We start from the raw sequence: 27,370 nt of genomic DNA, 5'->3' as shown, positions 1-27,370 counted from the left end.
ACTGGTAGAGCACTTGTCCAGCATGTGCAAGGCTCTGGGCTTAATCCCTAGGAACCGCAGCAGGGAAAACCAATCGGTCCCAGAAATAGGCTGACTTTCTGGTCCTTTATGATAAAACTTCTAAATATAAACTTAAGGGGGAAATATTAATGCCTGTTGGTGTTTTCCACTGGTGCCAGTGGTGCTATTTAAAACCTTGGTATAATCCCAGGTACTGGGGAGGCTAGGGCAGGAGGATTGGAAATTGGAGGTCAGTCTGGGCAACTTAGCAAGACCCTGTCTCAAAATAAAGTAAAAAAGGGCTGGGTATGTAACTCAGAGATAGAACACCCCTGGTTCAGTTTCCAGTACTGAAACTGAATATATATATATATATATATATATATATTTTTTTTTTTTTTTTTTTTTTAATTGGCTTGCCTTTAGGTGTAACATCTAGTTAAGAAGAAATGACCAGTGATTGACAGGATTCTAGAGCAGCACTTGGCCCACCCTCCCTGGGTCTTTGCTTCAGGTTCATAGATACGGGCTCTGTGGTTTGAGAGTTTATTCTGTATTCTCAGTTGCTGTCTCCTTCTATAAATAAGTTTGTGTCTGTTGAAATGCTCCTTCTCTCTCTTGCAAGGTCTGGGTTGTTTGGAGGGGGTAGAGATGAGCCTCCCCCTATAGCTTCTCGCAAGCCGGGGACTGAGCTGGAAGGGTTCGCTCTCAGCAGCTGGCAGTCCTGCTGAGGGAGGATGCTTCCCAAAGTCCCATACTGATCCCTGCTGCCTGATTCTTCCTAAAAGAAAACTTGGCACCCAGAAAGCAGTTGAAGGGGAGTGAATACTTTTTCACACCATCGCGAGTCTTGGGCTTTGCGGCTCATGATTCCTTGGGAGGGGAGCCTGAAGGGTAGGTGGGGAAAGGTCTGGGGTCTGGGTTGGGGGAGACCTCTGTTCCTCCGCACATCTGCACACCAGGTGTGCACACCAGCCCTCACTCTCCCACGCCAGGGAGTTTGTTTCGTCAATGTCAGTTCAGCTTTTTGTAATTGGCTCCCACTCCTCAGTATTTGTGGCCCTGATCGAAGCTGTTTTTATGAATCACTTCAATGTTTTTGTTGATATTTGTATGTGTGTTTAATGATTTCTAGGCTCGTGCATAGATTTCGTGGAACTTGAGTATTTTCTAGAACTGCCTCTGACTAGCTCTGTGTCGTAGGCCTGGGAACCTTATTATTTGCACCCTAACACTGAAGGGTTTGGAGCCAGGTGCTGTCTTAGGACCTTTCTCATCCTGGAAGTATTTTTGGTGAAGGGTGAGCAAAAAAAAAAAAAAAAAAAAAAAAAAAAAAAATTAGGTAACCTTTTGGGCGAAGTGCACACAGTTGACTTTTTAAAAGGCAGCTTGGGGTTTTGGGGGTATTTATGACACCGGGTTTCCTTTTATTAATAGCATTTTGTTCTTTGGTGCCTTGGCCCTGGGCTGATGGCTGGCCAGATCCGAGTTTTATACCAGGTGTTTCCTTCTAACTTAGCATTCCCTGAGGCGATCGGGGCATGTTACTGTTTCATAAGTCAGACTTTCCAACTCCTTAATCGCTGAAGTTCTTGGCCGAGTTCCCACAGTCTTTATAGTCACTGTTTATTATTGAGGGTCCTCAACTTGAAGAATCTGATCCAGGCTGGTTTTGTTAGAAACGAATGTCGTCGTGCTTGGAATGTCCTGAGGTTAAATAATAAATGAGCGAGACTGCTCAACATACGCCCTCTCTTGCCTCCTGGAATCCCCTCCCTGTCAAAGTCCTATTTAAATTTGACTTTTAAGTCAAATTGGAACATTGAACTAAGCCAACTCTTGGTGACTCCTCCCGTCCCCCCACCCCCCATTAGCGTTTCTTCTAACCATGTTGCATGTTTTATTTTGTCTAGGATTTTCAAGAGCACCATGTCTGACAAAATGGCCAGTTTCCTACATATTGGAGACATTTGTTCTCTGTACGCCGAGGGATCGACAAATGGATTTATCAGCACCTTGGGGTAAGAACACTCGATTTCTTGTGTGGGAGGATTGGTTTAAGATATCATAACATCTGCTTAAAAACCGTGATTTTTTTTTCCTGAGATAAGCATGTTACTATTTTGCCGGGCTTTTCCAAGGGCAATTGAAATCACAAATACCAAATCCCACATTAACCAAGTTTAACCTCTTACCCAAGAACACTGTTTTCCATCGGTTTTGAAAGAATAAACCCCTCATGAGTTAGGACTCTATTAATTCAGAACTTCGTGGATGCTTAGGTCTCTTTGAAGCAGAACCTTCCTTACATTTGCCGAATACATTTGAAAGTTACAAATGGCACCGAGTTCTGTAAATCAGGTTTTTTATGTTCACTTGAGCTTTCTTCAATCTCGATTCCACTTTTAAGGATATAAATATATTCCATTATGCACTGATTGGATTATCTTCTCCCCTTTCCTCCTCCTCCTATTGTCTAGAAGAGGAAATGAGAAGCCAAGTAGCCCCAAAGGCAGACAAAAGCAGAATGGAGGATCAAGATGGTTAACTCCAGACAGTCAGGAGTGGTCTATGCTGTCCTTGTTCAGGGAGGAGTGGTCAGGCGTATGTGGCATTGTTGAATTTGGCAAGAGCTGGTCTCAAATAAGTGGGGAGAAGGCAGGTCTGTAGTGTCTCCAAAAACCTCTGTTTTACAGCAGCCAGAATCTTCCTTTTAATTACAGCTATTATGGCAATCAGACTTGTTTGCTGGTATTTGTGCAGAGTGAGTATTCCCAAGGTCTCATTCAGCTTACTCCACCCCCAAGGAGGAAATTATTTCAGATTCAGAATGACAGCTCCATTAGACCTGGGCTCTCACTGTACGGAAAGTTTGTTTTCAAGTCATCTGATAAAAAGAAGTCCCTGTGCCTGCCTGGTCACCAGTCCAGTGACTGCTCCCACATTTGACGTCTCTACCTGGTGGACCCCCCTAAACCTACCTCCCGAGTGCTCAGCAGACAGGTTCCTGCTGCTTCTCCCTCTCTGACTGTCCCTTCTTTCATCTTGGCGGCCTCCTCCTCTTTTCATCCTCTGTGGTTGAATTCTTCACCCTCTTATTTTTCAGCGATGGCGAGAGTAACATGCAGCAGCGGTAAGCCCTGCCTCAGCCCCAGGTGTTCACTGTGTGCCAGGTGCTGTCCTAGGTCCTGTGCCCACACCCTCCTCTTAATCCTCAGCCCCTTCTTCACGGTGTCACCACGGTTGATGGAGGAGCACCTTCAGAGAGGGGCAGACGCTCACCCAAGGATTCACAGCTCGGAAGGCTCTTGTCTCCAAGGCCACAGGGCCTGACAGTTACCTTCCGCAGGGCGGCCTGCCCCTTCCCAGCTTCCCGGAGCACCTCCTCCTTGCCGTCTGCCCACAGCCCCACTCTGGATGGCAGGGCTGCCAGCCTCAGCTCCACCATATGCCCATCTTTCCTCTAGGGGCCCCTCGTCCCCAATTCACCCAGGCTCACTTGCATGCCGGTCAGATGCAGAGCCCCTGGAAGCCCCTAAGGCCTTACCTCCTTTTAGGTCCTACCACCCTTCCTTCCAGAACATTCATTCTTAAAATGCCTCCAAGGTTCAAACTCTATGCTTTATATATTTTTTTCTCAAGTATTACAAACCAATTAATGATGAGTGCCCCCCCTCCAATAAAGTGAAGATACGGATTTGATTCTTGCACTGCAAAAATATTTTTAAAAAATTAAAAAGCAATCAAGAGAGTGTGGCTGTTCTGTAAAAAATTGGGGGGGGGGTGTCTAACACTTCTTCTTTTTTTTTTTTTCTTCTTTTTTTTAACCTGAAGATTGAACCCAGGGGTGCTTTAGCCCTGAGTTACATTCCTAGCCCTTTATATTTTTTATTTTGCGATAGGATCTCACTAAGCTGCTGAGGCTGGCCTCAAACTTGTGATCCTCCTGCCTCAGCCTCCTGAGTCTGTGGGATTACAGGCATGCACCACCTCACTTGGCTCTAGCACTTCCTTTTGATGAATATTTCCCTTTTTTCTTGCACATATTTGAGGATAGTTGGTATCAAAATTGATTTGGAAAATTAAGTTTGAACCCCCCCCTTCTTCCTTTCTGATAATGTTTAACGTTAATTTATGGAGGACCAGGCTCTAGCGGGACTTGGTGTCTGGCTCCCTAACCTCTCCTGTTGGTGCAGATGGGTGGAAGTCACCTCTAGTGGCTTTATTGCTCCTTGAGCTTTAGAACTTCAGCCCAAAGATTCACAGCTCAGAAGAGAAAAAGCCATCATGTTCTTGGATGCTAACCAGTGACATGCTTTTGAGGCGCCTCCAGAGCCTGTTAGAAATAAGGGTCCTTGGGTCCCTTCCCTTCAGTAAGCCTGGGATGACAAGGTTCTGGCATCACTGCTGTTTCGACAGAGAAAGACTGATGAGCAAAGCTGAGAGTCTTTGAGACCAGACCTTCCATTTTACAGATGAAAAAACTGAGATCCAAAAGGGCAAAAGGACAGTCACATCCTGCCACTGGCTGGTGGCAGAGAGCCATCAGCAGTCTCTACCTGACTAGGGCCCTTTGTCCTCCTTCCCCTCCTTGTTTGAGAACTCGATGATTAACTCAGTCCTGCCTTGGATTCTCAGCCCACCGTTTCAAAGTATTTTGAAATACCACGACCAACTTTCCAGAGTGGGGTTTTTTCCCCTCTCCAGTTTTTTTTATTGGTGTGTTACACTGTTACATAATGATGGGATTTGTCATTACATATTAGTGCATGCACACAAGGCGACAATATAATTTGGTCAACATCTCTCCCCTGCACTTCCTCCCTCCCTCCCTCTCCTCCTTCCAAACCCTGGTCCCTTTGCTCTAATCTGCTGATCTCCTTTTGCTTTTCATGTGATTATACCCCAGGGTAGGGTTTTTATATGTGCACATTATACTCTTGATTTTTGCCAAAAAAGAAAGAAAACAAAACCCCTCAAACCATTGACCACACTGTCCCTCCTGTTGATGCACAGTGAGGCCTTATGTTTTGAAGCCTGAGGAGGCCAGCTGCTGGTGGCTACTCTGGACCCTGGTTCACTCACCAAATGAATCCTGCCCTTCAGCCTTGGGCAAATTCTGGGCTGCAAACTAGGCATTCACTGCTTCTGTGGAGCTTGTAGCCTAGAGCATCTTTGCTCTCAGCCAGGGAGGTTGGGAGGATGGAGGAGCAGAGGCAGGGAGCTTCCCAGACCACAAAGCCTTGCTGGGGGTGAGGCTGTAGTGAGTGGCAGAATCAGGGCCTGGAAAGACAGGCAGAACTTCAGGAGGTTGAAAGAGCAGTGAGAGTAACAGCTGGGCATTTAGTGGTACCTTCAACTTGGGATAGGAGGTAGCGCAGACTCATGGAAGGAGCCCCCCAAAGCCATAGTGGTGTTAGCTGGGAGCAAGTTCCGTGGCCACTTGACAAATGAGCCCATTCTGCCAGTACTAGTTTTAGGAACTTGGACAGGTCATCTAACTTCTCGGAATCTGTTTGCTCATCTTGGTTCTTCTAAAAGGATTGTGCAGGTCAGATTGATCAGTCGGGACTTGAAATGCAAGTCTTCATGTAATTTGGTGCTGGTCATTTATTGGTAATTATTTTTCTACTTTCCCCACTCATTACTTTTGAAGCTCCAAATCCTTCCCTATCTCTGTGCATTTTCTCTGGGCTTCTAGCACCTAAAATTTCCCCCCTCTTCGTCCTCCCACCTCTGCTTCAACTCTTCCAGTAATTCCAGCGTGCCTTCCTCTGCCTCCAGCGCCTGTGGCCTCAGCCACACTTGGTTTTTGGTTGTATGTTCTTCCTTCTCTTACAGCCTTTCAGTTATACCATCCTTATCAGTTTGCTTCTGTGGCTTCTGCAGTAGCCCTAAGCTCACTAGGGGCTGGGAACCGGCTCATTTTCATCCTCACATCCCAGGGCCTAGCACAGTGCCTGGCACAAAGTTGGCTCCTCAGCTCCATTAGATGAATGCATTCACCCTTCTTGGATGTCCTCTGACGTTGGCACTATAGCAGGTTGTGCCCAAATCTATCATGACTATGGTTCAGGGCAGGGAATAGTAACTTATTGCATCCAGCATAGAAGCAGAACCTTGGGTTTTTGGATTTGATGGAACTCCATTTCCTTTATTGCAAACAGCTCCTTGGCAAAAGAACATGAAGTCTAAATTTTGTGCAGGAAAAGCCCTGGGATATTTAATTTTCGCATAGTGCTGAGGGTTTTATTTTCCTACACTTGGTTTGATCTGGCATTCATCTCTGTTTTCTTTGCAGCCTGGTTGATGATCGCTGTGTCGTACAGCCAGAAACTGGGGACCTTAACAATCCACCTAAGAAATTCAGAGGTAAGGTGATGGCCTTCCCGAGGGGTCATCTTGACTTCCTTGAAGGGCATTCACTTGGTGTGTGTGTGTGTGGTGGGTAAGAGATGATAGATTTAATTACTTGCATATTTTTTCAGTGTGGTTTCACTGCAGGCATTACAGATTCTTGAATAAGACATAAATTAATTGTCAAGATTGAGATGTGTTTTACTAGGGCTTTTATTTGCCTATCAAAAAACGTTGGTGCTAATTCCATTTAGGACTTTTCATTTGCACAGATATTCCTCCAGACAAATAGGATATATGGATCCAGTTACAGGAACATTGGTTATTTCAGTAGATCTCATTGTCCCTTTGGGGTCCCTGATAGTCTTATATACCTCAGCTGGAATGAACCATTCTTAATTATTGCACTTGCTTTTAAAGTGAGAGGATAGAGGCAGGACAGTTTTTCCTACCAGTATTATTTCACTTTATTTTATTTTCTTCTTTTGCCTCTTAGTTTTGGTATCTTAAACACCTTGCAGAAGGTGTTTAAAATGCATTTGCAATCTCAGATGATATGCACTTTGTTTGTTGATGTGGTGGGGTTATTTGTAGCCACATACTGGAATTATCTGGGGAAGCTTTTACATTAAGTAACTACTCAGGCCCCACTCTAGATCAATTCAATTAATCTCGAGCAGTTGGGACTGGGACACTGGCAATTTTTGAGGCTTCCTAAGTGATTGTTTTATACAGGCATTGTTGAGGACCCACTGGGTTAAGTATTTGACTTACGACCTCAGTCCTGAAGAACTGAAATCTTGCCATTTGCAGATTAGATCATTTAAGTTATAAGTTCTTATTGCTGAGTGATTTAGAAACTGGCTTTTTGGATGAATGCTAAAGAAAGAAGAAGGCAGACATTCAGATGGAAAGGAGCCATTTGGAAGCCATTGGTGTTGACCTGCATCCAGTTGGCATGAGGCTGTCAGGAGAATGTTTTCATCTGAAGATGTGGGGGGTGGGGAGGATCGGGGGAGTGTTTGAAAAGAGTCGTTGATGCAGGCCTGAGGAACGAGCCAGAGGCGGCGGTTGCCTCGGTTGCCATTTTAGCCTTAATCTCTCCTCCATGTCTCCTTCCAAAATAAGACCTTGAGTGCAGAAGTGAGAGATTTGATCCCATGATCGTGATGCACTCACTTAGAGAATTAATTCCCTGCTCCAAGATTGACTGACACTGCCTGAGGGTGCCGGGGATGCTGCCCGCATTAGCCCAGGGAGTCCTCCCTGCACCCCAGAAGGGCATTGATGTCCTCAGAGGCAGATGCTTTGTCGGGGTCACGTGGATGGAGATGGATGGTTCTCAACTTTGGCTGCACCTGGAGAACCTTCAAAAATACTGTGTCTGAATTACATTCCCAAGGATCCCGTTTTCAAGGGCCTCGGGATTTTGGAAAAGCTCCTTAGGTGATTCCCTTGTGCAGCCAAGGTTAAGAACGGCTGCTAATGGCACTTGAGCTGTAAACTGCCAGCTTTATTGCTTAGGGAAGAGCTCATCCAGGCTCAACTTCTGTGTTGGGGACGGAGTAGAGGGCTATGCATCAGGAGCCTGTTGCTTGGCTCCATCCTGAGTTCTTGTCCCATTCCACACAGGCCTCAGGGGTTGGCAGCGAATCTGGGAGAGATGGCAAAGCAGTGTGTGGTTAACCAGTGGCTATTTGTTTCTGTTTTAAAAAAAATAGTCGAGGGCTGGTGGTGTGGCTCAGTGGTAGAGTGCTTGCCTAGCATGTGTGAGGCACTGGGTTCCATCCTCAGTACCACATAAAAGCAAATAAATAAAATAAAGGTATTGTGTCCATCTACAACTAAAACATATTTTTAAAAAGTTGAGAATATTGTTTCTTTTCTAATTGAGAAATAAAAATTGTGTCTGTTTATGATGTTTTGAAATAAGCATACATTGTGGAATGGCTAAATGACTAAATGGAACTAATTAACGTACGTGTTTCCTCTCTGCTTTCTTTTGGTGAGAGCATTTATAATCTTTGCATGAAAGATTTTCAAGTAGATACTGTATTATTGTTATCTATAATCACCCTGTTGTACAGTGGCCTCTTGAATTTAATCCTCTAAAGGAAATTTTGTATTTTTCCCCAACTTCTCCCCAGTCCCTCATCCCATCGGTCGCCTCTGGCAGCCACTACTCTACCATCTGCCTCTGTGAGCTCAGCTTCATAAGATTCCACAGAGAGCTGGGCACAGTGGCAAATGCCTGTAATCCCAGCCTCTTAGGAGGCTGAGGCAGGAGGATCGTGAGTTCAAACCCAATCTCAGCAACTTAATGACGCCCTAAGCAACTCAGCAAGACCCTGTCTCTAAATAAAATATAAAAAGGGCTGGGGATGTGGATCAGTGGTTAAATGCCCCTGGGTTCAGTCCCCAGTACCAAACCCTTCCCCACCCCCCCAAAAAAAGAACCCCAAAAGATTCCACATATAAATGAGATAATGCAGTATTTGTTTTACTGTCTGGGTAATTTCCCTTAGCATGATATCCTCCGGGTTGTTATCACAAATGAGCCAGTGGCTATGTGAATATGGGTTAGAACATTAAAATAAACAGGACCATAGCAGGGGAAGTCAGAGGAGAGAGATTTTCCTGGTACTGGGGTAAAAGTGCCTTATGCTCGGATGTCTATCTGGTGGCTGATTTGAAGGGACCGTTTTGAGATAACAGTGGCAGTGTGACAGAGGTCATTTGGAAAGAAGCAAATTTGTTTCATGGCCTGGCCTGTTTCTACAGGTGGTCACGTGACAGTGGCAAGATTTGTTGACTGCTTTTCTCCATAAATTTAAAAATGAAGGTTTCTAGAGTGTGAACTATTTTGCACGAGTGGGAAAATGTGGTTCCAAGCTAGCTGTGCCGCCAGCTTTGTGAATGTGGGTCAGGATGTCCTAATTTCCACTTGCTGAACCAGGGACCCCTGAACTCAGGTGAGGGGCCCAGGCACATCTGCCTTTGCTAGCTGCTGCCGCGCTGGAAAGATCAGCTCTTCAGCTGTGCAACTTAGGCATTAAGGATTTCACATTTTTTCAAAGCATCCCTTGAGCTCTGGGGTAGCATACTTAAAACAATTTTTTTTTTTTTTTTTTTTTCCAAAATGAGGGAAAACCATGTCTCTTTTGGAAGAGAAGGCTGCCCTTCCAAATATAAGCATATTTTGAAGTTGAAGCCATTTTGATGTTTAGAAATGTCACCTAGGGCAGGCAGTTGGGCAATTTGGAGGCATTTCTAGACCATTTCTGCGCAGTGCCATTGCTCCCTGGAGTGTAACAAGCACAGGGAAGAGAGAGACACTGGCCACCAGCCCAATGGGATCTCAGCCATCAGTGGAGCTGTGTCTAATCACTGGGGTTTGCCCTCAATTTTACTGTTCCCCTGTTAAGTGATTTCCTATATGGAGAGTCACCATAACCTGTTCTTAAGTAGATGCAAATCAGAGTCCTGTTTATGTCATGCTCCCCTGGCCTGTCACTCTAGGGTTCTGACTTTGTTAGCTCCTCCTGAGGTCTGCAGCAGCCATGGTTAATAACACAGGTTCTTGGCCCAAGCGTCCTGGGTTCAAATTCAGGTCCCACTAATGCTGATCCATGTGACCCTGGACCAGTCACATCTGCACACCTTGGTTTTCTTATCTGTAAAACAAGAGAATTGTCCCTGCCTCATAGTCACTGTGAAGGTTAAATGTGCAAGAATTGATGGAATCCTGTTGTTTGTGTCAATATGGGTGAACCTGGATGATATTGAGCTAAGTGAAATAACCAGGCACAAAAAGAAATACTGCCTGACCTCTGTCATATGAGGAATCCTAAAAAGTTGATCTCAAAGTCGAGAGTGAAATAGTGGTTATCAGAGGCTGGGGAGATGGAGAGAGATTGGTCAACAGGTACAGAGTTATAGTTAGAAGAAATAAGTTCTGATGTTCTCTTGCACAGTAGGGGAACTATATTAATGATAATCCATTGTACATTTCAAAATAGCTAAAAGAGAGGATTTTGAATATTCTCACCATGAAGAAATGATAAAGTGCGGGATATAGCTCAGTGGGAGGGCATTTGCCTGGTACGCGTGAGTCCTTGGGTTTAACCCCCAGCTCTACAAAAAGAAAAGAACAGTTAGGTATAGTGGCACATACCTGTAATCCCAGCTACTCTGGACGCTGAGGCAGTCTCACAAGTTCAAGGTCAGCCTGGACAACTTAGTGAGACCTTGTCTCAAAATATAAAAAATGAAAAAGGACTGGGATGTGACTCAGTGGTTTAATCTCTGCAATCAAAAAAGAAAAGAAATGATAAGTATTTAAGGTGATAGGTTAATTATTCTGACTTGAGCATTCACAAATGTCTAGATGAATTGGAACTTTACAGTGTGTCCCAATCATGTACAGTTATTATATGTCAATCAAAAATAAAACAAAACTAAAAAAGCCTTTTAGTGCTAAGGAGCCTTGGCCCTTGTTAAGGGCTCAGTAAGCCACAGTTATTCTTCTCTTTTCATTCCCAGTACTTACAACAGTGCCTGGTACTCATAATGGTAGCAGAAGGGAGGGCACCATATGTGAATCCTTTGAAGATACAAGAATAACGATACGGTGTTATTTCTGTTGTCTTTAAATGGCTTGTGGGTAAGGATGTGTAGACCCCAGGGGCCTGGATTTGAGGACCAGTGCTCCCCCATACAAGCTGAATGACCATGAGAGATGGTGTAAGTTTCCTGAGCTTGTTTTCCCATCTGTAGAATGGGGGGAAATTTCTTCCTTAGATAATAGGATCAAAGATAATGTTGATTTAAAAACTTCATCAAATACTAGGGACGTGGTAGTTTCTCAGTGATGGGCAGCTGTTGTCCTTCACGGCAGATGGAAAAGGGTTAAACCTGGGACACATGGGTTTTTTCCTCCATTGGTTTAAAGTGCATTTCCAGAATGAATTGCTTTTTTTCTGATTTCTTTGAACATGTCTCCTGCCCCAAACTTTGTAGGAAGAAAAGATTGGCTGCACATCTGTTTCACCTAAGCCAAGTCTTTTTCACAATCTGAATGAATTTTGGGCAGTGTCATTGTCCTCTAAGTGACGAGAGCTGTCTGGTTCTTTGGTTAAGGTGGCACTATTGGAAAGCAACAGTGTCCGTGGAAGGTGCGGCAGAATCTCTGTTCTCCCTGATTTGCATTGGCTTTTGCCCATGATCTTACAAAAACAGGGAAGGCAGACAGATTGAAATTAGGAATAGAAACTTTGTGGTCAGCACACTCCTTTCTCTGCATTATCTTTGCCTCTTCCCACTCCTACCCGCCCCTCCCCCACCAATATGCTAAATATAAAAGACATCTTCCACAAAGAAAAGATGGAAGCTGACAGCCAGTCTCCATGTTGATCCCAGAATCTCTGCTGTTTTCAGCAGAACCTCCGGGAGTGTCAGAGTAGAAACACGGGATTTGGGACTTGGGGGAAATAAAATTGGCTTTAGAGTTGGTCAAGCCATTTGTTGCGTAATTTCCTTTTTCAGATTGGGACCAAGGTCAGCTTCTTGAACTCAAAAGTTGATCTTTTCTGTTTACTCCAAGAGGCCAACCCTGGCCCCAAATTCTTGACTTGGAACAAATGTAACCATATTAATGTTCTCAAAGTGTGCAGGCAACCCCTAGTTCCAGAAGCAAAAACTGTTTGAAGGGGAGCCTGCTTGTGGGGAGCCTGCTTGTAAGCCGAGGAGGTAACAGGACACATTACTCCATGATCAAGGGGTCTCATGAACAGGGAGGGTCTGACATCAGACTGAACGTGCACATCTTCTAGGTAAGCACCTGCCTTGTCACCTGGGTTCCTGATCTCTCTTCCAGTGAAGCGGCTTCAGGCACAGTTACCCTGTTTAAGCTGATGCATTGCTGAGGCCCTACTGGGTGCCAGCCACTGGCCTTGGTGAGGTGGGCAGGCACAAGATGAGTTAAATACAGCTCCCTGGCTTTCAGGAATCTTAGGGTTTCATGGTGAAAGAGATCCACATTGTAAGTAACACTGGCTGTCATTCAGAGAGCATTTATTTTGTGCAAAGCATATCCCAAGAATTATTTCTCAATCCATGTAACCCACCTAGGTATTGATGTTCCTGTTATGCATATGAGGAAGTAGAGGCCCCAGGAAGTCAAGTCACCCATAGGCAGTTAAATGTCACTGCTTCAACTAGTTGTCATTCCTTCCACCAACATTTTTTGGGGACCGCCCAGTGCCAGTCATTTGTACCCCAGGGAGGAGAGATGGTGACATGTTCCAAGAAGCTCATGCCAGTCCATAGGTGCAGATCTGCAAGCAACTTGCTTAGTGTCCTTTGCTTCTGCACAGCAGTGGTTTCTACGTAGGGAGAAGTGAAACAGGTGAACTATCGTCCTTGGTCCTGCTGGGCAAGGGGACAATGACACTGTACATTTATATTTTTTCCTTTGGTGCAGCAGCTCCTCAGACTGGGACGCATGGGTTCTATTCCAGGTGCCACTTGGGCTGACAAATGTCAGGAGCTAGCCTGGCTTCATGTGGCTCTTAATGTCAGGAACAGATCCGATCCCTCCTGGAGGGCTGGGCCCAGTATTTTACCCCTCTGACCTGTGGACCCATTTCTGTCCACAACTGTGGGCTCTCTAACGCTGTGGCTCTGGTCACCTCTAAAGTCTCCAAATGAGGATGGGCAAGATCTGACTTTTCTGCCCCTACCTGCTTCCTGGCTCTAACTCAGGACCCCTTCAATGAGGAAGGTGCCAGGTGGAAAGTTGGAGCTCTTGGACCTTTCCACTGCCTGCATCTTCAGCCATTGCGAGGACAAGCCGTAGGACGCGCAGTGTGTAATCTGTCACATGGTTTGAGTTCCGTTTGTAGTGCCCGTGAGGGTCCAGCCTGGGCATGTCCAGAGGCAGATGTTGGTGTGAGGCCTCTGGTTGCTCAGCACGTCCACCGTATGAAGCAGAGAGAGCCCGAGAGCTGCTTTGTCAAGTTGGCACTGGGTGAAGATGCTTCCTGGCCGTGATGACCGCCTTGGGCCTAAAGCCTGGCTTTGAGTTAGTGGCTCAGACTTGTGACCTTTTTGTTTTTACTGGGCCCTTTGTTCTGTGGTCCCAGAGTGCTAGCATCTTGCCAACCCATCTGTATGGGGGACTGTTGGGTTTCGTAGGGTGGCTTGATGGGGACAGAGAAGCATTTGACATCTCATGCAGATGCTTTTGTAATTGATCTTTAAACCTCCTGACAGCTTTGAGAGAAGCCTCAACTAAAAGTGACCTTTTTCAGGGTCCAGTGATAGGAAATATCTGAGTGTCAGTAACCCATTTGTCTGATCCTGGTCTTGCCTGCAGTTGAGTTGAAGGTAGGGAGCAGTTCTAAGCAAATGTAAGAAAACTGACAAGACGTGAAGAAGTCAGAGCTAGCGCCTCACCTGGCGACTGCCACCAAGAGTTCTGGTACCTTGGGGGAGTCATGTCATCTCTCTGGGCCTCAGTTTGCACATCTATTAAATGCAGTTTATGTGAAGTGACCTCCGGCTCCATACTTTAGTCAGTGGCAGAAATAGGCAGGTTGACCTTGGACGAGAAAGCCCTGGAATTCAGGAGCCTCTTGCTGTCTAGGAGTAGGTTCTGTTTCTTTGGGATTACAGGTTGTCCCTGTCAAGATAAGAGTGAAGGAAACAGGCCCAACCGGAGGCCACATGGGGACACAGCCAGGATCTTGGATCACAAAGGTCGCCTACGGTGGCCGTAACAAACTTGCTGGCTGGCTTAGCTTTCTTTCAAACCATGGTCCTTTGCTTCCCATTGTTTTAATTGTTGCTTAGCAACATTTTTTTCCCCCTTCTTTTGGCAAGGCATAGAAGGAATGAACACATATCTTATTTAGTTTGAAATACCCACATGCAGAGGGGTGGGCCTAACTTAAATCTCGTTTGCTCTTTGGATTCTAATCCATGACGGACCTTTCACAGCAGGGGACAGGACTTCATTTCTGCCAGTCTTGTTAAATAAGGCAGAAAAATCAGCTATTTAAGGTGACTGTCAAGCGGATGCCTTGAGACGGATTTGAGGTTTTGTGCATGCACAAAGTTGCCTCACAGGAGAGTCTTTTGCAACTTGTTCTGTATTCACAAAATCGCTTCAAATTTAATAAAAAGATTAGTAGGTTTTCTTATAATCTTCATTTCAGACTTACTAGCGTATCTCGATCTTACACCAACAGACTCTGTTTAAAGGGAACAAAACTGTAATTTAAATCAATTCCCTGGGCAGCATAGAATGCTCACAGCATGTTACACAGTCACTGGGGATGTTGCTTGATTATGCAGGAGTCCCACACACGCAGTGTGTCCCTCACTAGAGTGCCACCCACTTGCTCAAAGCTGAGATTCACGACTGGGGCTCTGGGCATCCTGAGCATGGGCTTGATGCCTGGTCCCATTTGCTTTTGTTTTTGGTACTGAGGATTGAACCCAGGGGTGCTCTTCCACTGAGCCACATCCACCACCCCATTTATTTTTTATTTAGAGACCGTGTCTTGCAAGGGTTCCCGATGGTCTCAATAAGTACTGAGGCTGACTTTGAACTTGTGATCCTCCTGCCTCAGCCTCCTGAATTGCTGGGATTGCATGCATGTAGCACCACACCCAGCTCCACATTTTTTACTACCTGTGACACCCTTGGAAAATTGACCTCAGACCTCTGTCTGACATTGATTTATCCCTCCCTCCACTTAGTTGTGAATGAACAATGGTTTTCAGCTCTGTGTGCATAAAACACCTGCAGTGCAGCAAATACATTCGTCATCTGATTATAACACCAGAATTGCTGTTGTGCCTTCTTCCAAGGCAAAAATGGATTCGGAAATCCCCGTGTTATTGTGTCACATGGTCAGATCATTACATGGTTCTCCTGACAGCAGTGTGTCGTGGTTGAGGAAGGGCTTCCCTTTTGGCGGAGGGTTTGTGATCCTATCTGCTGAGCATTGGCGAAGACCTGGGGTGAATGGCTACACTCATAACTCTTTCCCTTCCTCATTTGACAAGCGAGGAAATCAGAGAGATTTAGGAAGTCTGCCGGAGTCAAAGAGCAACTCTGGGTCAAAGCTGGGGTTGGGACAGACTTCAAGTTTCCTCTCACACTTTGGGATCATGGATCAAAACAAATCTCTCTCTGTGTCACTAATGATAATCTATGATAATCTGTTTTTCTATAAAGGCATATAATACTGAGTGTCCAAGTCCTCACAGGCATTACTTCATGGCTTAGTTATTTAATGTCCATGCTCTCTCTTTGGTTGTTGTTGGTGGTGCTGTTTTTTGCAGTGCTGAGGCTAGAACCCAGGGCCTCACCCATTGCTAGGCAAGCGCTGGACCACGGAGCTGGACCCCCAGCCCTGTGTAGGTTCCTTTATGTACATGAGCGGATTCGATCTCATTGCATAAGGAAAGTACCATTTTATGGATGGGGAAACATACAAGATGGTGAGCATTTGTTTGAAGCTCACACAGCTAAGTAGTGGCAGAGTCAGGGTGAGAACCTGGAAAACCTCCTCTTCACACCTGCCCTGAGCTGCCCTTAAAAGAAAACTGGCCTCAAAATAGTCCTAGACTACATTACTGGGTTTCTTAAGCATTCCCTCCTCTGAGACCCCTGACCTTGTCATTCTGATGGAATGCGTGGAGCAGACATCGTATGCTAGAGATGCGGCTTCCTGCTCACTTAGCCCGAGCACAGCACTTACCACAGCTGGCTTCTCTTCTTGTCTCCCGGGCTAGGCTTCGGAGCACCTGGTGGGCTCTCACCTTGCCCCACGCTCCTGGCCGGGTGGCCCGCATCATGGTGGTATCTAGTTAGAAGCCAGTTGAAAGGAATCAGCATCTATTTGGATGTGGTTTTTCACGGTTCCCCATCCCTAGCCGTATTTTTGTTGGGCACTCATCTTTTTACTTTGCTGTCTAACGCTTTACCATAATCTCTGTCCAAATGAGTGGAGTCCGGCAGTTCTGTTAAGAACTGTCTTCACCCTGGAAAGAGGACCGTTGGGCTGGGGGTGTAACTCAGTGGTAGAGCGCTTGCCTAGCATGCATGAGGCCCTGGGTCGGATCCTCAGTACCAGGAGGTGGGGAGAAAGCAAGAAAGAGAAAACAAAGTGGACTCTGATTGGCTTCATCCTGTACTATAGATTAGGTCTTGAATGGCCCCAAAGGCCCATGTGTTGAAGGATTGGTCGCCGGGGTGGTGCTATTGGAAGGTGGTAGAACCTTTAAGAGGGTGAGCCAAGCGGGAGGTCTTCAGGTCTTCAGGGATGGGCTCTTGAAGGGGATTGTGGGGCCCCGGTTCCCTCTTCTCTCTCTCTCATTTCCTGTCGATGGCTGGAGTGATTTTGCTCCACCACATGCTCCTGCCTTATTGTGCTGCTTTGATCCAGACTCAAAGCAACAGGGACAGTCGGTCATGGACTGGAACCTCTAAAACTGTGAGCAAAATGAACCTTTTTCTTCCTAAGTCGATTATCATGGGTATTTGTTATAGTGTTGGAAAGCTGACTAACTCACCCTCTTAGAGTATTTTCTCCTTTATCCCAAGTTTGATCTCTCTTTTTTTTTTTTTTTTTGTTGTAGATGGACAGAATCCCTTTATTTTATTTATTTATTTTTATGTGGTGCTGAAGATGGAACCAGTACGTCACACTTGCTGGGCAAGTGCTCTACCACTGAACCACGACCCCCGCCCCAAAGTTTGCTCTTGATTTCCTGCTTCATGGCTGTAGTTTACAATTCCTTGGCTACAGTCGATATATAATCATGAAAAACAATGACTTACTACCTTCCTCCTCTGTTCAAAGAATTCTGGTAGGGTCACACGTACTTTTGCTCTTCATCGTCCCCGTTTTACGGTTTAGCACCCTGAACCCGGAGACAGTGGGGAACCAGGCTGGGCCTTGGATTTGAACTTGGGTCTGGAGGACTGCCAGCTAAGTGAATTCATAGAGTTGTCCTCCTCAGAACACATCTGAGGTCTCGTCTCACCTCCTGGGTTGAACATTTGAGAAGCGTATTGCCCAGTGGGACTAACGCTCATGAGAGGTTCTCTGGGAAGAAGGCCTCAAATTGATACTGCAGGTGACAGTTTAGGCTGGCTGCAGCAGACTCCTCCCTTGTTTCTGCACTCCCACCTTTGACCCCTGTGCCTGAGCGTGGGCATCCCCTGCGGCCCATTCTTCCCTGCACTACGGCAGTCAGGGTAGGTTTGAAGATGTCACTAGGCTGCCTGGACCCCCTGGCGGTCCCCAGTAGTGCTTTGGATAAAAGACATCCTGTATTGCAGGGGTCACAGAACTCTGTACAAGTCACTCCACTTTGCTCTTGGCCTCATCTGCAGTCCCCATCTGCACACCGTGTGCTCCAATCTGACCGGCTTCCTCCTGCTAGTCAGCATACTCTGATTGGGCCTTTGTGTGTCCTGTTTCTTGTCTCTGAAGTTTCCTCCAATCTCCATGCGTTCTCCTCTACCCCCAGTCTGTTTAATGCCCACTCATCCTGATACATTGGACGTGTCCTCAGGAGGCTATGTTGCAGATCCCTGTGCCACCTTCTGCGTAGACGGATGCCAAACTGTGTGAATTGGACTTGAAGCTCTGCTTTTTACTGGTTCTGTTATCTTGAACATACTGTTCAACCTCTTGCTGCCTGCTGTCCTCTTCTAATGACGAGGAGATCGAGTTAATCCACATAAAGCATGCCCAGTGTTAAATGCCATAGCACTGTTTGCCATTTTTTTTGCTTTTTGACTTTTAATTATTGCTTGCTTCTCTCTCTCTCTCTTTTTTTTTTTTTTTTTGGGCGGTACTAGGACTTGCACTCAGAGGCTGCCTCGGCCTCCCTGCCACTGCCCGGGCCTGTTGCTGGTTTTCCCTTACTCCTTACTCCACCCATTACATTTGAGAGGCTGGCATCTGTGCCTGTCTCCCTAAGGCTGTGCACAGGTCCCGGCCTCCAGTAGACATTTGTGGAATCGATGGAGAGACAGCTCTTAGACATTGCTTCTGAAGCTTGTGTATGCATAGGAACCTGCTGGAGGCTTGCTAAAATGCAGATTCTAATTCAGTAGACCCAAAGTGAGACCCGAGGTTCTGGTTTCTAACCAGCCTCCTGCTCCTGGATGTCTCTCAGGAGCTGTGGACACGTGTGTTCCCTTATTTTAGGTCTGTCACATAGAAGACAGACATTCTGACTCCAGGACAATAGAGAATGAGGGCCAGTGGATAAAAGTGACCAGTGTTGATAGAGGTGTCAGGAACTTGACTCTGACAAGTGCTGACTGGTTACCCAGGAAAGAATCCTGCATCAACTTATTGAGTTTCCCTTGGTTTGGGTGGGACTGACCATCTGTTGGGGATTTTGGAGAGGGAATTTCTGTTCTGGGACAGAGGTTAGGTGGATGATCCCGTTTGACTATAAGTGTCTGTATTCCCACCACAGGACCCAGCTGTTCCTTCTGTTCTGGTTTCCGGAGAAAGCCCTATGGTTGGGCTTTTGGGTCACCAAACAGCTGTGTGCAGACCCAGCCCTCAATGAGCAGTTCTCAGGAAACCAAATGTGTTCAGTGCAGTAGGTGGAGAGCATTGCAAAATATCCGAAAGATGGCGTTACTGAGTATTTGAGAAGGTGAGCAAATACAAAAAACAAGAGTCTTTCCAAGTTCAGTTTCCTGCTGAATCTATCTGGTTTTAACGAGTATTTGGGATGTTTTGGGGACACAGGGTGCAGGGCTTAGGCACCCTGGCCCTGGAGTCAGACACGGATCCAGGTCTCTGCCTTGTCTTCTGTTTACCAGCTGTGTGGCCTTGCACAAGTCACTGAATCTTGTAAAGTCTTAGTTTCTTCACCTCGTGGTGGCAATGGCTTATAACAGCAGGGAACTGGTGGGGATTGTTTCCGGATGAGAGGGTGCGTGTGCAACAAACCAACACGTGTAGCACAGCTCAAGCACTCACTGAGTCGTAGCTGTTGTGACTGATTGCAATTAGCGACTTTCAGGACTTCTCTCAAGAAGACCCATCAGGGCTCCGCCATCTTGTCAAACTTTGGTGTGTCTAAGAATTCAGCCCTTGGAATACCTAAAGGTATTCATGGGCGGGCCACCTGGAACCTTTCTGAATTTCTTAGATTTTCTCCACTGTGGCTGGAAATCAGGCCATGCTAGACCTTGCGGCTTTTGGAAGAGAACCATCAGGCCTTTGCCCTCCTCCCATGAGCCTTGTTAGCTGAGTACTGAAGGATGGTGAGGCTGCCTTCTGCATAGAGCTGCAAGCCTTGCGGAGTCAGGAAGTTGTGTTTATCTTACCCCAACAGCAGGCATTCCAGAGACTCCTGCCCTGCACATGGAAGATACTGCCAGTCTGCTCTTTGCTTAGAGCCGCCCCTCTCTGTTCCTCACATTGGGTGGGTTTTATTTTTTTATTTTTCATTTTTTTGCAACTTTGGAGAGGTTCCTGCCAGGCAGGGTGCTATTCTCCACCTGACTGAGGGCAGCTGTGCTCCAACAAGTGAAGAGAGACTTCTTCCTTAGCATCGGTGAGGGTGGCGACGTCTCGTCCCAAGGTGAGAGGTCAGCCAGCCTCCTGTGGGAGGCAGCAGCTGTGCTCATGTGATTGGCACTGGTGTGGGGGAGCAGCCACAGGTGTGGAGGAAAGAATGCATCTGTTCCAGGAGCCAAACCTTTGTCCTTCCCAAAGCAATAGCTGCAGATCAGTGAGGAAAACCTCCGATTTGAGCCGTTGTAATAGTTGGGAAAATAAGTTGGGCAATTATTCCACTTTCCGAGATTTAAAAGTTCCTTTTTCCGTCTGGTATTTTTCCGGGTACATTTGAGTTCCAATTTGGGTGCCTCTGAAATGTCTGGATGTTTTGTGCTGCTAAAATTATGTGTGTCTAAAAATGTTATTGGTGATGACACGTGGATCGGCCCCCCTCGGACTTAGGCTAGCAAATCTCTGCCACTGAGGTTTCCTCCTCCCTCCCATAACCATCCCTACGAACGTGGCATGCGAGGTAAAGGTAGGAAGTAGACTGATCCAGCCCAGGTTCAGCTTTAACCATTATGCAGAGCACGCTCTTGAGAACTTGAGTCTTGTCAGCACAGAATACCGGGGTTTTGTTGCCATAGTTTCAGTGAAAAATTTGACCTTCGCTACAATAACATACAGTTAGAAAGAACCAGCTAATCGGTTTTCTAAAATTAGTGTTCTCTAGTACATAAACCAGTAGGAACAGAGTATTTAATTAAATATTATACAAGAATACAAAAGCCCAAGGGAATGCAGTCCCCTGGTCCAGGCAGGGGGAGGGAGGAAACCCATAATCCTTTTTGACTGGTGTTTTGCAAGCCTGAAGAACTTTACTTTTTAAATTTGATGTTAGCATTGATTTTATTTTCAGAACTGTCAGGAATGAATATATTACAGCTTGCCGAGAGAGAGAGAGAGAGCAAAACAGAACATTCAACATTATTTCCAGTTGTCCCCTGCAGGGTACAGACTAACAAGGCAAGATGATGTGGGTCCAGGATTCTGGCGAGGAGAGTTCTTGGTGACTTGCAGGCTGCGGGGTAGGAAGGGAAGTTCTTTCCTGTCTGTGGTCTGGGCATTTTTGAGCTCAGAGCTCAGAGTTTGTAGGCTCTTGTTCCTTTGAATGCTTCACGCGTCATTAAACGGAGCCAGCATCTCCGTGTTGTGAGTACAGCTGCGTCCGGCCCCTTCCAGCTCCATGGTCCATGGAGCCCTGATTCAGCCCCAGGCAGGGATCTCTATGTAAATCACGTAAAACTTAGCATTTCTTGTCAACTACCTATTAACGCTTGCAAGAGCTTGTCCTTCTGAGGATGGCCTCAAGTGTCATCTGCGTGGCATCAGCTTGCAAGCTGTGGTACTGTTCGTTCTTGGAGCCAAGTGGCTTTCAGGCTTGTGGCTTCAGGACATTGAAGGTTCTGGTGCTGGATTGACGTTCTTCTCTTCTGGTTCATCACATGCCATGAACGCTGAGCAGGCGCAGAGGCTGTCGCCCGTGGGACACTCACTCGGCCCTGGCTTCTCGCGAATTTCATCACTGTAGCTCCATCTCAATGATGTATTGATGAATTTTCTCTCCGATTTTATTTTTATGATGTAGCTTCTTATTTTGCCTTAGGATGATTACTGAGTGGAATCTGGAAGGGCGAGGTATATTTAAAGGAGGCTTAAGTTTTTTCTCCTGGGCTCTTTTACCATTTTACATGTTTTCGTAGTGGCATCTGAACCCTCGCAATGGAAAATATGTCCTTGGCAAGGCTCACAGAAATGTAGCCCCAAAGGTCCTTGTTGTGCAGACTTCCCGACTCTGTACGTGCCCATCCACCTGAAGGGACAGAAATGGTCCCTGCCCTTCAGGAATGTGCGATCTCAGGAGAGGAGATGAGTGAGAACTACTTTGCAGATTATTCTTGGGCAATGTTGAATTCCAGACACAATGTTCCTTCCCTAATGTCTGCTGTTATCATCTCCTCTGCCCAGTCATTGTGCCCAAATAATTTTTTTTTTCCTTTCAAAAACTTGTTTCTTGAAAAATATGAATTTTTAACCACGGTTCAGAAGTGAGTTCATTGTGTTGTTTTTTTTTAATTTGTTCCAATTAGTTATGCATGACAGCAGAATGCGTTTGGACTCATTATCCACAAACGGAGCACAACTTTTGATTTCTCTGGTTGTACACGAAGCAGAGTCACACCATTTGTGCAATCAGATACGTGGGTGCTGATCCCTAATGGTGGGGCAAGGGAAGAATGGAGGAATGTTCAATTGGGCAGAGGGGAGGGGTCTGGGGTGGGGAAGATGGTGGAATGAGATGGACATTATTACCCAAATAATTTGAATTCATGTGAATGATAGCTTAAGAAGATGCAGTTAGAGAGCTTACAGGAAAGTGAAAGCCTACATTTTAAAGTGCTTTCTGTCTTGTCACCTGTGCATTCTCAGGCCCCATGTTAATGGTCAGTAATTGAGTGGTGATACTGAGTAATATCTTTGAGGAGGTTAGATATGCCTGGCCCGTTGGTGGGACGGGACTCTTGACTTTTTGCACTTAAAAAAAATGCTTTATAACTTATTTGTATGTTAGATAGTAGGATTGTTTGTTAGTTCTTTAAAACATAAGGGACTGGCTTTATGGCCTCATGTGATCAGATTTTATACATATTCCACTGTGCTTGGCAGTATTTCTTTACTATCTGGGGTGCAATTTCCTCCCTAGATGATTTTACTTTTTTTTTTTTTTTTCTGCTTGATTTATCAATTATTGAAAGACATTTGCTAAGATTTTCTGCTGTTAACTTTTTGTTGTTATAGAGCTGCTCAATATCCTGATCATGGGGGTGATTACACGGATTTACCTCTGCTTTAAAACTCATGGAACTGTGTACTGAGGAAAAAAGTTAATTTTACTGTAAATAAAATCTTTAAAAAGGTTAAAAAGTTTTCCACTATGACAGGGGTTTTGCTATTTTGCTTTCTAGTTTTTTCTTTATGTATTATATGGTTATGTTAGTATTAGCTTATACTTTATTAAATTGTTTTAACTTCCCAGTGAACTAAATGTTTATTATTATGTAGGGAATTTTTATCTCTAATGTTTAATGTCTTGAAGTCTCCTTTGTCTGATATTAAAATTAGAATTTTTAAAAACTGTAGCCCACCCCTACCACTTTTTTTTTTTTTTTTTTTTTTAAGTTGTAGGTGGACACAATACTTTTATTTTTATATGTTGCCGAGGATCGAACCTGGGGCTTCATGTGTGCTAGGTGAGCATGCTACCACTGAGCCACAACCCAGCCCTACAATTTTTTTAGTTAGTATTTGTTTTTAGATAAAAGTTTTTCTTTAAATTTTCAATTATCTGTGGTCATATTTTAGAATATGTGTGTGACTTATCTGTCATTATATTTTAGAATACATGTGTCTCATAAACTGTATATAATCAGATATTTAAAAACTATCCTGTCTTTGGCTATTAATTGGAATATTAGTTCATTTACATTTGTTGTAATTACTAATGCATTTGTATTTATGATCTTAGTTTCTTTTAACCTTTTTTTTTCTTTTTATATTTTTTTCCTCCTATAAGTTCATCAGAGATTTTTGTTTGTTTTTTACTGTTCTCCGTTTTTTTCCCTCTTTTAGCTTGGAAGTCATACTGTATCTGTTTACTTTAGCAGTTATCCCACATATTTTAATTTGTTATTTGATTAAGTCTAAGATTAATAACTCATTCTCTCTTGCAATATCAGGACATTAGAATGTTTAAACTCACGTCACCCTCTCTCAGTATAAACTGTTTGTTCATAGAAGAATTACTTAATTTTTTAATTAAAACTTGTAAATTAGATATGATGTTTTACCTACATATTAGTTTTTATTAACTCTTCTTTCGTGGATAATTTTCTTTTTTCTTTCTTCCTTTTTGGTGCTGGGGATTGAACCCAGGGCCTCATGCATGCAAGGCAAGCACTCTGCCATTGAGCTATAGCCATAGCCCCAAACTTAAATACTTTCCTTTCTGCTTCAAGAACATCCTTTGGAATTGGGAGAATGTGCTAGTAGTAAATTCACTTATTTTGTTAGGAAATATTTATGTTCATTTGTCTGAATATTTTATTTCTGTTCTCAAGTGATAATTTTGCTTGGTATAGAATTAAAAATGGGTGCTTTCTGTCAGTATTACTTTTTCTTTTCCTTCCTTCCTTCCTTCCTTCCTTCCTTCCTTCCTTCCTTCCTTCCTTCCTTCCAGCAATAGTCTTTGCTCTGTATTTGCTCTCAGGATCTTCTCTCTGCCTTTTTTTTAAAATTATTATATTTTTTTGCAATTTTACTAGTATGAGTTGAGATGTTTTCATTTATTCTGCATAATATTTGTTAGATTTCTATATTTGAGATTTTTTTATTAACAACATGGAGAATTCTGAACCATTGTCTATGCAAATTCAACCTTTTCCTATGAACTAAATGTTTATTATTATTAATTAAATGTTCTTATTAACTAAATGTTAACATTATTAACTAAATGTTTATTTGCTTCAGGAACTTTAGGTTATGTTTTTTTCACTTTTTTGTTTTTTCTATCTTTGCTCTCTAGGCTGGACTCTCAAGAATTTTTAACAATCTATTCTTATTTACTAATTCTGTCTAATCTATTTTTTATTCTTTGAGAGTTTAATGTGAATTATATTTTCATTTCTAAACATTCCATTTGAATCTTCTAAAGATATTTGGTCATTCTTAGTTCTCTATATTTTCAAGCCTCTATTTTATTTCTTGCTACATATAAAAGGAATACTTTCAAAATAATCTGCCTCTATAAATTCCGGTCAGTGAAATCTCTGGAGATCTTACCGTTTTCTGCCTTGACTGTTTCTAAAAACGATTTCTCACTTTTACGTTTTGTGATTTTGATTATCAGCTCGTGTTTCTTTTGGAATTTCATCTTTGGGAATTCTGTGAGGCCTGGGTTAAAGTTATACTCCTTCACAGAAAATTGTTTTCTTTTGCTGGTCGCCTGAGGTGCTGCCAACTCAGGGTTTCTTTAAGTTGAATTCTCAGCCTAAGTTGTCAAGTTTTGTTGTGCTTATTTTCTTCTTGGACTTTCGAGGATTTCCTACATTATGTGAGTCATGGTGAAAAGCTAATATGGGGCCCTCTGGGGTTACAAATTGTTGGTTTTCTCTGCTAAACCCAGTGCCAAATTCAGAAAGGTGCTTCCTTTCCCTCCCCATTGTTCAGGGCGGACTTGGTGTTACTCACCATTGGCTTGAAGGTATAGCTGCTTCGGGTCTGAGATAGAAAGTTCTCTTAGAAAACCGATCTCGAGCGGGCTCAGAGTTTTATCCTTTCTACACATCACAGCATCACCATGGAAGCTGAGGGTCCCTAGGTTTTCCATGCCCACAGAGTCAGGGCTGGCTCTTGGATGGACACCCTCACAGCCTCTTATTTCCACTCCAGTACTGGTCTCTCCAAAGTCCCTGCTAGCTAACTTCTTCAGTAGCTGGTTTTAAAGTGTGTTATAATAGTTCACTGAGCTTTTTTGCATTTTAATTGAGAGGCTCATTCTGAGTATGTCCTGTTGCAGTAGAAGAAATGGAAGTGTATACCTTCTACTCTATCTCACTGAAAACTCTCATTTTCTGGATGATGGAAAACATGGCGGCTAGTAAGCTGTTGAGGTTTATTATTTTACAGTTATAATCCTCAAAGAGAGACAGATCTCTTTCATGTGAATATTTAAATGATAGGATATTGCACGAAAGGGACTTCATAGTTGAGCTTGGATCAAATTTCCTCACTGGGATCAGTCACCTTAGGGTTAGCTGTGTTACTATGGAAGTTCCCATGAAAACCATCTGGGACAGATTCAGTTGCTAAAAAACGGAGGAATAGTCCAGATGCCCCTGTGATGGTAATGAGGGAATTATGAATAATATTTGAGTATGTTAGGAATGATCCTAACTACAGCTGAGGGACAAATCTACCTAACAGTGGTTTTCAACTGAAGGACATTTGCTGTTATTTAGAAATTCAGATATGGGCAATTGCTGGACTGGGGATTGAACCCAGGGACTACCCTGAGGCACCTCCCCAGCCCTTTTAAATTTTATTTCGAGACAGGGTCTTACTAAGTTGCCCAAGCTGGACTCAAACTTGTCATCCTCCTGCTTCAACGTCCTGAATAGCTGGGATTGCAGGTGTGTGCCATGATGCGTGGATATCCCTGAAATAAAAACAACCTTCATGTTCTAGAAGTTCTACTTTCATTTCATCAGTTAGAGCTGTGTATCATCTTACCCCAGGCTGCAAAGAGTTTGAGCAGAAGCGGGGTTGTTTTCTCAGCCTCTGTATAAGAAAGCAACCAAAGAGAGAGGTGTGGGAAATCATTTAGGTAGACAACAGTGTTTCCGTTTTGTGATATATTGATTGTACAACGAGGGTTCCTGCCGAGTTTCTATTTCACTGTCTTGGTGATTGAAGACACTGGCTTTGGTCAGCAGTCTCCATAAGAACAAGCAGATCTTTTTCTAACTGAAGTTACTCATGAAAAGCCCTCTTTAATGGATATAAGCAACCAGTGTGTTCCCAGTTGATGGTATGTACCATTAATAGTGTGACTGTTTGTGATAACAGAAAATTTAATGAGTAATAGCCATTTGTCTCATTGATGGACATCTGAGAAGTACACCCCAAGCTAATAATTTCTGCTTCTTCTTTGTGACTCCTTAGTCGGGTTAGATAGGTAGGGTTAGGTGAAGAGAAGCCTTCATGTAAGTGACTGGGTTTCTACCCATCAAGTCTGGGGACCATTTATCTCAATACTTTTGGAAGACACTTCAGGCTTGCAGAGGAAAGTGGATATCCTAGAGCTTATCTTTGTCTGTCGTCCCTTTGGTGTGAACAGCTGCCGGGGGATCATTCTTTCAGCTCGCCTGTAGGCTTGCTTGCCCTGAAGCAGCTTTGTTAGGAACCCATGCCTCACCGGCCATATCCAAACAGTTGGGTTAATAATTTTCATCCTCAAAAAGATGTCAGGAAAACCCCCAAATACATGAGATGATCTATTTCTAATTTGCTGTCTTCTCCCTTTCTTCCTGACCAGGAGGTAGTTTTTGCTGGTAATTGGTAAATTTTCCCCTCATCTGACCTTGGTGAAGCCTTTCCTTTCTTACCTCTGTACTTCCGTGTGGTGGGTGCACATGCTGTATGAGTGAATTCGGTTCTGGAAGCATCTTCCATTGGGTTGAAATCCTGACTGGTGTGCTACCTTGCCCCAAATACTTTCCTGTCTTTACCTGCATTTGAGTAAATGGAAACAGCAGCACAACACCTTTTGAGTGCCTGAGAGATGATGGAGTTGGGGAATGTTCTCAGATCAGTGCAGAGCACATTTGAGTGTACGGTTCTTGCTC

At 44.3% G+C, this 27,370-nt stretch overlaps 1 protein-coding gene across 4 annotated transcripts in view; it reads left to right on the top strand.

Annotated features, from left to right (window-relative positions):
- Positions 1-27,370, top strand: part of ITPR1 (inositol 1,4,5-trisphosphate receptor type 1) — a 314,683-nt gene that overhangs the window by 22,492 nt on the left and 264,821 nt on the right. For all 4 annotated transcript variants that reach the window (XM_079122175.1, XM_079122176.1, XM_079122174.1 and 1 more), the window contains exons 3-4: positions 1,914-2,021; positions 6,302-6,372. In XM_079122175.1, coding sequence (XP_078978301.1) covers positions 1,930-2,021; positions 6,302-6,372 — 163 coding nt within the window. In that variant the 5' untranslated portion in view covers positions 1,914-1,929. The remainder of the gene's footprint in view (positions 1-1,913; positions 2,022-6,301; positions 6,373-27,370) is intronic.

The sequence above is a fragment of the Sciurus vulgaris genome, assembly GCF_902686455.1.
Source record: "Sciurus vulgaris genome assembly, chromosome: 19".
Lineage (NCBI taxonomy): Eukaryota > Metazoa > Chordata > Mammalia > Rodentia > Sciuridae > Sciurus > Sciurus vulgaris.
Note: the sequence above shows the minus strand (reverse complement) of the source record. Positions and strands in the feature narration are given on the sequence as shown.